Source organism: Oreochromis aureus, linkage group 22 (genome assembly GCF_013358895.1).
Source record: "Oreochromis aureus strain Israel breed Guangdong linkage group 22, ZZ_aureus, whole genome shotgun sequence".
NCBI lineage: Eukaryota > Metazoa > Chordata > Actinopteri > Cichliformes > Cichlidae > Oreochromis > Oreochromis aureus.
This window is the reverse complement of record NC_052962.1, coordinates 25,476,433-25,490,051: the sequence shown is the minus strand read 5'-3', so window position 1 is coordinate 25,490,051 and position 13,619 is coordinate 25,476,433. Positions and strand designations below refer to the sequence as shown.

The following is a 13,619-nucleotide window of genomic DNA, read 5'->3' as shown; positions in this document are numbered from 1 at the left end:
TCCTTCTGCTAGTCCTCCTTTTAAAATCTTTAAACCTTAACCTGCTTAAAACTAGCTCAACTCTAACCGTGAAAGTAGCCAGTGCTTGATGACAGGAATGGCTTTCAGAAAAATGTCACAGATGCAAAATAAAGTCCCCAAAAATTATCACGCTATTTGAGGATTGTTTCTTCAGGCCCGTATATTCACAGAAGCAGTGCATTTCATTTACTCAAATTTCAAATGTTCCTTTTGATGTGTGACAGAGAGGTGAGACATGCTTTTTTTCTCTCCCATGGTGCAGTGGGTGCGACAGCCAGACGGAGGCAGAGAGACAGTTAAATAGAGAGGAGGGGACAGACAGATGTGAGCAAGAGAGACCTTGAGAGACTACTTACACTGCATCAGGCTCAAGGGAAATCTAACCAGGCAATATCCAAACCAAGGCGCTGTGCTCCCGCCACCTTAGCCCCACACAATTACAATACTATTGGACAAAGATATTGAGCGCAGATCCCCTGCTATTTTTCAGGCTGCATGAACGCAGCTAGAGACAGATTTTTATATATATATATATATATATATATATATAAGTACCAAAAAATGGGATTAACAGTGACTTATTGGAAAGCAAGGCCATGCAACTAGGCAGAGCGGGCTAACATAATTAGAATATGCTGACGTTCCCAAGTGAAGAAGGTGGCTGATGTACACATCTGCTTGCCTTTACTTTGCAGAACTTCTGCAGAGCTTGCAGCTGACCTACAGGCACAAACTTGAAGAATAAAGAATGTTTGAATGTTTGAAGATTGGATGAGGATTAAAAGAAACAATACAAGCAAATTATTTCTTGCTATGAGAACCAAAAGTTCAATAAAAAGTTCAGTTTTCAGTTTAACCTCAGTTTAAATGTTGTTCTAGAAGATGTTGTTCATTTATACCTGGTGGCTTCACAAAGTCTGTCGGAAAATTGCCTGACATACGACTACTTTTGCGCACCTTGGGGGTTCACCAGACCACAGAGAGTGAAGAAGATGAAGCATTGAGGAAAATACCTGCAGGTACTTTCCCCGGTGGCATCCTGGGTCGCAGAAAGTAGGAATAAAAGGCTCCATGTGGATGTTCGGTATTTTTAAACTATGGTGCCATTTATCTGAGAAGTTGGTTCATAGTTCTAAGTGGAATACTTTTTGTATTCTTCATTTTGGGAAGGAGCATATTTTTTTCGTCTCATTTAAACCTTCTCACTAACCGTTTTTTAAATGTATGTCTCTTTGAAGCCAACCTGACACTCTGAAAACAACCTTTTCAGTCTTTGAGTCACATCAGTTACCTTGTTCTTTTGACATTGCTCTCATTTTAATGAATGTCCGCAGACAATGTTTAATTTAAAAAGTTTCTTAAACCCTCCTGAGGGCTCTTTGAGGCCGCGTAGTCCACTATGGTCCTCATTTTATTTTTCTATGGTCTAAGCAATCAAGTGGAGAAAGGTTAAAGAAAGTTCAGCCTTTGCTTGTGTAACTGCTTTACTGTTCATTTCCCAATAAGAACTGCTCAAATGATGAAGTAAAGTCAGTGTGCAAACCTGGCACACTAAGCATACAGTATATGTGCATGAAATCACAGATTATATTTATCTTTCTGTCATATACTCAGCTACTCTACTATCCCTCCTTATTGTTGGAACACATTTCTAACACAGCACATCTTACATTATAACAGACTACAGATGATCTGAGGGGATAACAGATGCGATTTATCACCAAAAAGTTTTTTCTTTTTTGGTAAATTTCCATTAACATTAATTAACAAAATTAATTCTCCTTGCCCAAAGACTGTGAGATTTTATCAGAAGTGCTAACTTACAGCATAGCTACCTAATTAGAATATAAGAGGTTTGCTAAAAAGTGCAGGCGTTTACAGCTCAGTTGTATAAAACTGTGACTTTTGTAAATGAGGTCTTGTCAAAAAGTCTGCACCAGTTAATGATCAGTGTAGCGGACATGTAATTTAATAAAATAAAGAAATTGCTCCTGTCTTTTTTTTTCCCATTAAGGAAACTTGTTTCATCTTTCATAAGCGCCAGCTGTTTGAACCTTTAGCTAACACACTTATTATATGTTCAAAGAGTATGTTTTCACTTCTAACCAAATAACCAGCACCTAGGATGAGGATGAGGTCCCAGCTCCCATGGGGCGAGAGGTAGGGTACACCATGGACATTTCACCAGTCTGTTGCAGGGCTAACAGAGAGAGGAACACCTACCTATAGCCAAACCAGAATCACCAGTTAATCTAGCTTTAAGACTCTTTGTTTGGCAAATGAAACACTCTCAGCTAACACTGACTGGGGTGATGTGCAACTTCATCAAAAGGCCAAGTCAGAGCTGCTAATTTTGTTCCTATTAGGTCACCCAGCTTTGACTGTGAGCAGCGAAACCCCACACATGTGATTTAGAGAGGCAGGCAATCAGATAAAAAGTTGACTTAAAGGACATAAATAAAAATGACTTTGAACTTTGTAGATCACAAAGAGCAAGAGTCTGGAATAAAAATATGGAGTTGGAAATTATCTCTAAAGGTTGTGTGTGGTGATTAGTGAGCTATTCTAAATAAATTGATCTTGCAAAGCAGATAACATTAGTAATATCTTGTGCCAGATGTCCAGTCGCCTTAAATAGAAGACAGTGAGTAAAAGTGCTTAATGTACATTAATGTTTTAGATTTTATTGGCTTCTCATTTTCACTCAACACTGTCAGAGTCCAGGGTAACACAGAGAATATAAGCTAGCAGCTGTTAACTGCTTTGCTCAAGGACACTTCAGCAGAGTGAATGCTTACAAACCATGGGGCCTGACCTCTTGTCCTCCAGTTAGAGAATAGTACTCACGCTCCCTCTGCCACCTCTCTTCCCACATAGTGGATTTAAAAGGGAATTGACACACTTTCCTCCTCTTGTATTTTTTTTTCTGGATTCTGTCCACTTTTTATATGACAACAAAGAGGTGCTAATGTCAAAAAATGGAGAAGAAGGAAGAAGTGTGTAGTTTGAAATGTGTAGCTTCAATTGATGTACTCTAGCAAATATATTTCGAAAATATTTTTGAATAATATCCATTAATAAAAGGCGGTTACAATGATATTTTACAGCAAAACTGCCTTGAAACGCCTCAAAAAACCAGACTGCATTAACATGTGAACACATCTTTTCAGTTAAAGCACTGGAACTTCATGTTCTCTTAGAGATAATGTTTTCTTTATGAGCCTTATGGATGCACTGCAAGCCTCAGGTCAAATCGTTTTCCACTCAATGGATTCAGAATGTAAAGCTGCTGTATGATCTGCAAATGGAATGTGAAAATGTAAGACTAATATATGATTTAGAGAGGAAATGTTCTATGCATTCAGCATTAGTAATTTACAAATGTATATGCAGCAACAGGTGCTTTTTCTGCATTCATCTTGATGTTGGTCTCTGCCACAGTCATGCTTTTGCATCTCATATTACTTTATATTTAATAAAAGATATAATGAATGCAGTGCCCTCAATATAAGTACTAGATATAATACAAATGAATAGATGAATTGAAAATGCTTAACATGCCTCTAAGTATGCATGAACTCTGCCTGGCGACCAGGCAGAGTTCATGCTGAGACAGTCTCCTGCAGCTATGAGCAGAATAGGCAAAACATGAAAAAAACAGTCATGAAATAGATGAGTGGATTGATGATTAATTGATGAATACCTCACTGTGTAAATACTGTATATAGACTCAGGATCAGGAAGCACCAAGGACCACATGTGAGCAGCGTTTGAAGGCGCATTCAAAATTTAGTTAGGGAAATCTAGAAGCACCCTGTAACAAAAAGAAGAGAAGCATTCTGCTTTGACTGAGGAAATGGATGAAGTAAATACACAAACATATATAGAGTATGTTTAAGCAGCATCTTCATATAGCTGGGGAGGTGATTTTACTCAGTGGCACTGACAAAAGGAGGCCAAGCTGGACATGGCAATCAAGAATTTATTGGGAGTGAGCAGAATTGACGAGATTTAAAATGAAGACGTCAGAGGGAAGGCTCGGGTTGAGCGTTTTGGAGCAAAAGTTCGAGAGACAAGGCTCAGATTGTTTGGACACGTGTAGAAGAGGGATAGTGAAGAGGGCTCAGAGCAACACGTTCTCACTCCCAAAGCGTAACATTTTACGGTAGGTGACAAATCGTCTGTATATTATGCTTCCGGGCACCCAACACGTCCCTATATTATGAGATCGGAAAAATTAGGAAACATGAGAACTGTTTGGAATGAATCTACAAATGTATGTTTATTTTACTTAAATCGCTTTGGAAAACACGATCTAACGTCAATAAAGTGGTGGTTAAGGTTAGGGATAAGGTTAGGGTTAGGGCTGGAATACATGGCTGGAATGTCTATTACCGCGGGATCGTCATTCTACTGGATTTCATCCACAACCCGGAGCGTAGCATAGAAAAGCGGAAGGTCAGCGTTTGCGTTCCCATGGAACACCTCAGGACGTGACAAATCGTCGGTTCGGGAGTGAGAATGGTCTGCTCAGAGTGTAGTGGTTAACGCATTTACCTAGCATGCAAAAGATTCCCAATTTGAGACTGGGAAGAGATACAAATCCCATGAAATGTTGGATCAGTAAGAGCATCCAGCGAAAAAACCTCAACCAAATCAAATTTGCACCTCCTTCTACTATGGTGACCCTTTGTGACTGAGGGAGTAGTTTATACTGTGTCATTAGTAGTAAAATGTAGTAGCCATCATATTATATAGCTGTGAAATACATTTAGAAAGACTTAAACACAAACTTTTGAAATGTAGTTAAAATGTGTGCTTAAATCAACAAAAAACACAAGAAACCTCACTGTTTGTAGTTACTCCCATTACACAAATACTGAACTACGGCAATGTTAGATTTGTGTGTGTTGCTGGAAACATTTGCTTACGTGTGTGCTTATGCTCTAGTGCCTTCACGAAAGCATCATTAACAGACCAATGACACAATTATGGTTTACCATGACCACATGTGCCCTTCCCCTACCACTGTAATTTCCCCTTGTCTTGACTTTTGCCATCCACTGTCTCCGATGGGCGAATTCACCTAGTTTCACGACCCCATCAAAGAGTTTAGGCAGTCCTCAGGTGAGCATGTCGCTGGAAGGGTTCGTATCTGGAAGTGCACCTTCCTCTCGCCCCTAAGAATCTCCCTGAGAGCAGGGAGTCCAGCGTGTGTTTAAGTGAAAGTCCTGTTAACCCCCATTACCCTCTGCAGCACTGTACTGGAGGATTAGTAGAATACAAATAGCCCCTCTTGCTCCTCCTGTCCTCTACATCTCAGCTCCTACACTATCCACTGTAAGAGCTGCTGACGATGAGAAAGAGTGAAATATGATTTGGGGCCAAGCAGGTGTTTACTGCATGCTAAACAGTGTCCTGCTGCTCATTATGCGCTCCTTAATGGTGGGGATGCATTAGCAAACGGTGTGAAATTTTAAATTGGGGAAGGGTGATGAAGTACCCTCTCAAAATGTTGTTGCTGCTTGGTACCATGTGACCCTGCCTTGCAGAAGCTGAGATCATGGTGTGGATCAAGACAACTGGCAAAGGGTTTAGAGGCGAATTAATATTTGATAGTTGACTTCTTCTTTTTCTTTTTTGTATTGCTTTTTTTTTTTTTTTTTTTTAGAGAGAGGAATCAAAAAGCATAACAAATCAATGAAAGCTGATCTACCATGAGCAAAACATGCCCACAAATCTGTAACATTTCTACATGTTGTTTAGAAAAGTGGATAACAATATAGTGAACTCTGCTTTCCTTTTTAACAAAGGAAACATTTACCAAAAGCCATCGTTTATCCACATATTCATCATGATATAAGTCAGCCCACATATTTTAATAGGATTATATTTATACGCATTTAGCTTTTGTTTCGTGACTAATTTTTCAGTCTAAATATAATAAAATTATGGAAAATTTTCATTCAGTTTTCAGCTTTGGTGAAATGCCGGCCAAGAAATGCACCTTTTTCTTCTCACAACATCATTGCTACATTACCAGTAGTAGATTACAGTACTTGTGATTTCTGCACATTCAAGCCAAACTACACACATCTGTGTTTCGAGATTACAAAGAAACCCCCGTGATGATGATGATGAGTGTTCAAGCTAATAGGCAGGGATGAAGGTAGATAGATAGGTAGCCATCCAATCACTTCAACTGATGCAGTGACTGGATGGAGATCTTACAGTATTGTAACAGCCCCACATAATAGATGTTTTTTTTAATTTAAATATCAGAATATATAATTTATTGATTACGGGGATTTAAAAAGAGTATTCCCTTCCATAAACGTGCAAAGGGAAATACACCCTACTTTTAAGATTAGTCAGCAAACTATCAAAGAACAATTTGAAAGTTGAAAAACGTTTTTTGTCCTAATAATTGGTCGTCCGACGTCAACTTCTACTGGCCTCTCTGTGGTCATTAACCTGATTTCATGTGGACTGCATCTGAGGAGAAGAGGAGACGGTGCATTCTCCACTGCAATCACAACACTGACTGCTGTGTGTGTCTGTGTGTGTTTTTGCACCTGTACTCACCTGCCATTTTCTTAGGTACACCTGTTCTACTACTTATTAATACAGGATTCTAATCAGCATCAGCTCAATGCTTCTAGACATGTAGACATGATGGAGAAGACCTGCAGATCAAACTGACTTTGAACGTGTCATGGTTTTGTGTGGAGTATTACAGAAACTGCTGATTTACTGGGATTGAATTTTCCTCCACAATCATCTCTAGGGTTTACACCAAATGCTCTGAGAAGGAAGAAATATCCAGTGTCACTTCAGAGGCCAGACAAGACCACTTCAAGGTGATATGATGACAACAACTCAGATAACCACTCATTACGAACAAGGTCTACAGAAGAGCATCTCTGAATGCACACCGTGTGGTATTGTGAAGCAACAGAAGACCACACCAGGTGCCCTTAATGTCAGATAAGAAGATGAAAATGAAGCTGCAGTTCACACGGACTCATCAAAATTGGACAATAGGAAACTGGAAAAACGTTGCCTGGTCTCATGATTTTTTAGGACTGCTGCAACATTTAATAGGTAGGGTCAGAATTTGACGGATTGTTCCAGCACTGTGTTGAATTAATGCCAGAAAGAATTAATTAATGAATCACTTTGCAGCAGTATTCTGGTAATTATTTCCAAGCACAATGCTTATTTTACTGTTGATCCCTACAGAACTTATGCAGCATAACGGGTCTACTGGCGTCAAAGCAGACACCAGGTTTTCCCCAATAACCGTGACAATTATTTGCAAACACAACAAATAGCCACAGTGTTATCAAAGGTTTCTATTAACACAGTAGATCTGCAAAGCATGAGTTCCTTGTGGCTACATATATGGTAAATGGCCTGTATTTGTATAGTGTTTTATTTAGTCCCTATGGACCCCAAAGCGCTTTACACTACATTCAGTCATCCACCCATTTACACACTGGTGATGGCAAGCTACATTGTAGCCACAGCTGCCCTGGGGCGCACTGACAGAGGCAAGGCTGCCGGACACTGGCGCCACCGGGCCCTCTGACCACCACCAGTAGGCAACGGGTGACGTATCTTGCCCAAGCACACAACGACTGAGACTGTCAGAGCCGGGGCTCGAACCGGCAACCTTCCGATTACAAGACAAACTGCCAACTCTTGAGCCACGATCGTCCCCATCTGTGTATCTGTATATATAATATACAGATTCCTGCTACGAGACAGTTAGAAACACAGCAAAGATATCTTCTATATACATAAATATCTATTTATGAATTACATATTTCCTGGGCAGTTCTTGGTAGTTAAAGGTTCTTCCTGACATTATTCATTTATTCATTCAGTTACTTATATTGTGTGAGAAATCTGCATCCCATGGTTTCATTAACAGGCTTAAACAGTCATTAGCTCTTAAACTTTAGCCTGAACCCAATTCAAACAAGGAGGCATAGCGAAGCCCAGAAAGAAGGTAACTATTCATTTTCTCTCCACACACCCACCATCTGTGTACTCGTTTCCCATCTCTGGTCTCCTCTAATGTCGCCTTCTTTCTCTCCTCTGTTTCTGCTCTCTTGTCTCATTCTCATCGCTCACTCTGCTTCAATTCATCCTTCTATTTTCCATCATCTCCTCCTCCGTGTTCTCTTTTCTCCTCCGTGGCAGCTCAGACCAATATAGTGCAGACCAATATGAGATTTCTTGGTTGATAGAGAGCCACAGCCACTCCAGCACACTGTATTTGTGTGTGTGTTTATATGAGGGTGTGTGTGCATGTGTGTGTGTGTATGTGCGCTTTCACCTTTGTCTTTGTTACTGTGTTACTGTGTTTTGTATGTGAATTTATTTTGGTGCAAGACAGAGTGGTTTTTGTCAGTGTGTGTATGTGTGTGTGTTGGCCTGTGTGTGTGTCGGTCACAAAGCAGGTCTCCAGGCCAGGGGCTGTCAGTCTAATTCTATTTCTATGGGGAGACAGAGATGCTGCAGATAACAGTGTTGTGTGAGTTACTGTACTGCCCGGGCTTGTGTTTCAATGGAGTTTCAATTAAAGTGAACTGACTCCTGGGAGAAGAGTGGTGGCCATCGCCACGCTGCAGACACACACTCTATTCCCTGAGACTGATCGAATGGTTCCACGCTATACAACACAGCTTGACAGCACACAGCCTGATGGAAAATAGTGAAGGAGGCAGGCAGGTACCGCACACACAAAAACACACGCAGTCATCAGTCTGCAAGCAAACACACACACACGCACAAATGATGACTCTCTTGCACACACTTATGAATCCTCTTTGATTGCAGTTTTGTTTTGAAGGAAGCTCTACATGATTACTGGGAGTCGAATGCCTATACATGCATTTGCTGCAAATTACATTTTATAAAAATTGGCTACCTCACGTTGTGCATGACTGCACCCTTGGAGCCAAAATTGCTAAACTTTGTCATTGTTCGCTTGATAGAATCCATATTGTTGCCACCTGAAGTCTACTGTGTGCATAAATTTTTAGGGTTATTAATCATAGTGGCATCTCATTTTTGCCCGCTTATTCCTCAGAGAGTGTACAAAATGTCACTGTCGTGCGACATCGGCTCACCATCTCCCGGGGAACAAATGTACTTAGGCTGAGAGTTTGCATGATTCTTGCATGGCATCAGCACTGACGCTATTTCTCTCTTGAGGTCATAAACTAAGTTTAATGTTTAGCACACAAAAGTAAGTGTAATAATTCCCGTGGTGCTATATTTTGGCACAAGTTTCTTTAAAGGGAAAGGATTTGGGATTTACTGAAGTAATGAGGTGATTTACATAGAAATTTACTGACTAGCAGTGGAGGAGAGATGTGCTAACTTTTATTCCGTTATAATGAACAGCAAAGTGAGCACGGACACTTCCTCACACACATAATAAAGCATTTTTCAGCAGATAGTCCAAACGGCCGTAAGTGGAAAGCGGTCACTTGTGATGATGATGATCTCACTTGTTTCAATTGTATTAAGACTTAAAGTTATACTTGACAAAGGATGTGGCCTTTGTCAAAAATGCCTTTTTACTCATTTCCCTTTCAGTCCTTGTACCTGACCATTTTAGAAGAATGCTCTTTTTTTTCTTGTTGCTGTTTGCTTGTCAAGCCACTTAGCATTCACCCATGAATCATTCAAGCAGAAAAAAGGCACCTAACTCAAGGACTGAAGCTGTCTTGCATGTACGCATAAGAGACGAGCAAAACGGTATCTTTAGGCACTTTGTAACTATCAGCCTGTCACAGAAACTCATAATTTGTTCCCACCTCTTTAGTTGAATATACAAAAATGCCAAAGATAAAACGGTTTTACAGTATTGTATTTTTGCACCAACAAGGTGATTCCTGAAGAGATATTAGTCAGAAATTTGGCATGGTATTTCGGCAGGGTGTGTAGTGCATTCTTAAAATTTTGAGGCATCTGTGCAAGTGGAGGAAAAAAGAAGAGGTGACAGAAAAAAATATATAAACAGCAGATGAACGGTATCTGAAATACTGCTAGTATTGTCATGTCCTTAAGAAATAGGAAGAAAAAAACGAGCAAAGTGCTGACACAGGACCTGAAAGATGCATGTGACCCTTCAGTTGGACCACGTAGTGTTGGCCGAAATGATCTCAGTGGAAGTGGCTGTCAAGAAGCTGATCTTACAGGATAAAAGACAAGGATAAAGTCAAAAAAGGCTGAGGTATGTCAAATGATACAATGCACCGAAAATCTGTTGCAGCAGGTCTTGTGGAGTGATAAAGGTTTATATAAGAAAGTTCAGGCCGTGTCGAAGAGTTAAACATTCTCAAACTTGTTTCTGGTATGCACTCTGGAATGTATTTAATGTAGTTAATACACAATAAGATGTTTGTACTGCTAATTAGCACTACTTTGCAGCTCTACATGTATGTGCACCCTCTCAGTCAGTAGATGTGCGGAGGTTTCTATAGATGATAGCTCAGTAATCCACCCCGACAGCCAAATTTGGTCAGTGGATGGCAAATATTCCAAAAGCTTCAGAAATGGTGATTTAAGCAGCAGGAATATAGTGAACAAGTAGCAGCTAAAAAGGCAGATATCTCCCTAAGTTGTTGGTGGAGACTCATCTTAAATATCTTAAATAGTAATGTGATAACGTGTCAGTGTTCAGTTTGTGTGAAATGTTGAAGAGAAAACAATCGCACCTGAATTCTTATCAGCATTGTCAGACCTCTTTACTATCACTTTACATCGATGTTCACATCCATTTTTTTCAAGCATATTTTACCCACATTGGTATAAAAGTATGTGAGAGCCAAACGTCCACAAATTTATGCCAACTAGACCATTTGGTTATATGATATGAGTGGAAGCTTCTGGACAGCCAGGTATACGAGCTGCTGTTTGGAAGATTAAGAATATACTCTGATGACTAACGAAGGTAGTTTGCACTAATATCTTCAAAATGTAAGTAAACCAGTCCCAGTTGCTATCGGTTTCTGGAGAACATATGGGTTGTTTTTTTTTATAGCTGTAAATAAAACAGGGGTGCTGGCAGCCCAGTGTTACACGGGAACAATGCAGCATACACTGTTTGTTTTTCAGTGCTGGGAGAAATGAAAAGCAAGCCAAAAATTCAAAGCTTTGTTGAATCAAATTCAGTTTAAAGCTTTGCAACTAAGCAGAAGCCAGTTAACAGCACACCCTTGCTGCAGCAGTGTTTGTCTGTACTGCGTTTCAGGTGATATACAGCCGAACATGCAGTAATTTGCCATGTGTCTGGTCTGCTTTACCACACTGTTGCGCAGAGTTTTCCCTCTATTCTCCCTATGCAGGCCTGTCATGTCGAACAAGCCAAAACCAACTGCTTGTTTCTTAACGCACACTTACCGAGTATCCACTGACTTGACTTGTTTACGTGTGATAACATGTCTTTAGTAAGCCCAAAGAGGGTCTCCATCAGTATCACATGAGAAGGCAGTGTTTACTCAAGTCAGCGCTCTTTAATCTTGACATGTGAAGAACGACACTAATTTCCTCTCTTCTTTTCTCCTGAAGGGGAAAAGCGTTCTGATGATGTAAACACCTTCGTTTATTGTGGCTGCTTTCAAATTGCCTGAAGTGGCTGTTTCTGTAATTGTGGGTTGAAGCAAAGTGCAAGTGATTATGCGTGTGTTGAAGACTGAGCATGTCTGCTCAAAAAAAAAAAAAAAAATTGAAAAAAATTACACATTTGTGTAACAAATCATGTTCACGGATTCTGCGGTGGTGACATGACAAGTGTGTCGTAAATTATCTTTAAACAGCCACCTTAACTTGAGACTCTATCACGCTTACACTGGGATAAAGATCTTTAGGCGAATGTAATTACCTGCCAGCTACTCCTCTTAAATGTACGGCAAAGAAGGGAGGAGGGAAGCTTGAGGAGAATGTTTAATAGTGTTTGGAACAGCATATTCTTATAGCAGGGATCAAAAAGTTGCCATTCTATCAATCAGAATCAGAAGGGATTGCAATCATAGAAAAGAGCAGTTTCCATAGATGAATCAGCAGGGAAAATATTTCACCAAGAGAGACAAAAGTACTACAAACTACTTGGTTAGGTTTAGAGTACTGCACTTCAAATCAGTAATCCGGCGTGTTGAGGAATTACGTTCGCCCACTGTGTTTAATTTCATTGCCACGATCACAGCCGTACAGCCAAACGCCAAAGCACACCTATCTGTGAGATGCCAGCGGCTTTCACAAAACAGCTGTTATTGACGTTCTGGTGAAATGTGGGCTAAAACAAGGCCAACAATTAAGTCTTTAATGAAGGGGAAAGAGGGAGATGCTAACAGAAACTGAAGGTAGTTTAGAGTGAAAGGAGGAATTACAATGGAAGGTAGGAACTGATGACAATGAGTCTCCTCTGACAAGTCCATTTCTCTATTTTCCGAGTTATGAGACTTATCTCTTTGAGGTATGCTTCGTTTGCGACAGAAAAAAGGCTGTGAAATGTCTCAAAAGAAAGTATGAAGAATATAGAACTTAACTGGAGAAAGCTTTTTCTTTTCTGCACTTTTCTCCTGTAAATATATAATATACATGCACCCAGGATGATGACCATAAACAGTACTGTTTATAGTCATCATCCTGGATGCATGAATGCAAGGGTCTTAAAGTAAAGGGCAAAACGTCAAACAACTCGGGCGTAATCTTGAACAATAAAAGGAAGCATTTGAATGCAGATTTTTGGCATTGATTACCATGGCAACTAGCATTTACATCAACCCTAATATAAGCCTTGCTATCTCAAATATTAGCCGATCGTGACAGGCTGAAAATGTTTTTTTTTAAAGTAGCTTTGCATTCAAAGAGTGCCACTGGGTATATATATGCGTTGCAGTATTTAACCAGGCGTCGCTGTTCTTCTGCGCCAACAAATGTCACTCTATCTGTGCTGAAGATTAACAATGGATCTTCACATCTCCATTTTCCTCCTGCCTTCAATCTATATCTCCGCTTCCTTTGTTCCTGTTTTGTCAGGCATTGTAATCCCCATCTTTTCACCTCCTACAAATTAAGGCCTGCATTCAGCCATCAATCACACAACTGCAGTCTTAAACAGAACGGGGAGATAAAGAGACGAGGGCGGCAATGCTTATTTGTCTATCAACTCCCTCCAACTGACTAACTGTCTGAATCACAGTTAGCTTGCCAGTGATGGCCTTTTGTTGCATAGGATCAGTGTGTTATTTGGTTCAGTTTCTGAAGCCGTTCTGGTTATTTGGTTGTCAAACTGAGGTGCAAGGCGGTTTGTACTCTACCTGCTTGCTTCGCCACCACTGGTGCATGAAGACAAACTAATTTTCTCCTCCACCGGTAATGAAGAATGAAATCCTTTTGTTCAGCAGCAGTGGGTTTAGCCCAATTGTCTTTACTCCTGCGTGCTCTTATAGAGCAGGTCAAGTAGATTTTTCTGAAGTGCCTTGTGCTCTCTCAGCGAGACAGATGATTAATTTAAAGAGGCACTGAAGCATAAGTTGTTAGCTTGCCTTTGATACACTACCCCATGGCTGCTAGTC

The 13,619-nt window shown here is 40.2% G+C and overlaps 1 protein-coding gene across 2 annotated transcripts in view; it reads left to right on the top strand.

Annotated features, from left to right (window-relative positions):
• The window catches only part of samd12 (sterile alpha motif domain containing 12), a 132,482-nt gene that overhangs the window by 87,099 nt on the left and 31,764 nt on the right, over nt 1-13,619 (top strand). Inside the window, exon 5 of one of the 2 annotated variants that reach the window (XM_039605105.1) lies at nt 6,809-6,881. The exons of the other annotated variant lie outside the window; for it this stretch is intronic. Coding sequence (XP_039461039.1) covers nt 6,809-6,881 — 73 coding nt within the window. The remainder of the gene's footprint in view (nt 1-6,808; nt 6,882-13,619) is intronic. 2 annotated transcript variants of the gene reach the window in all.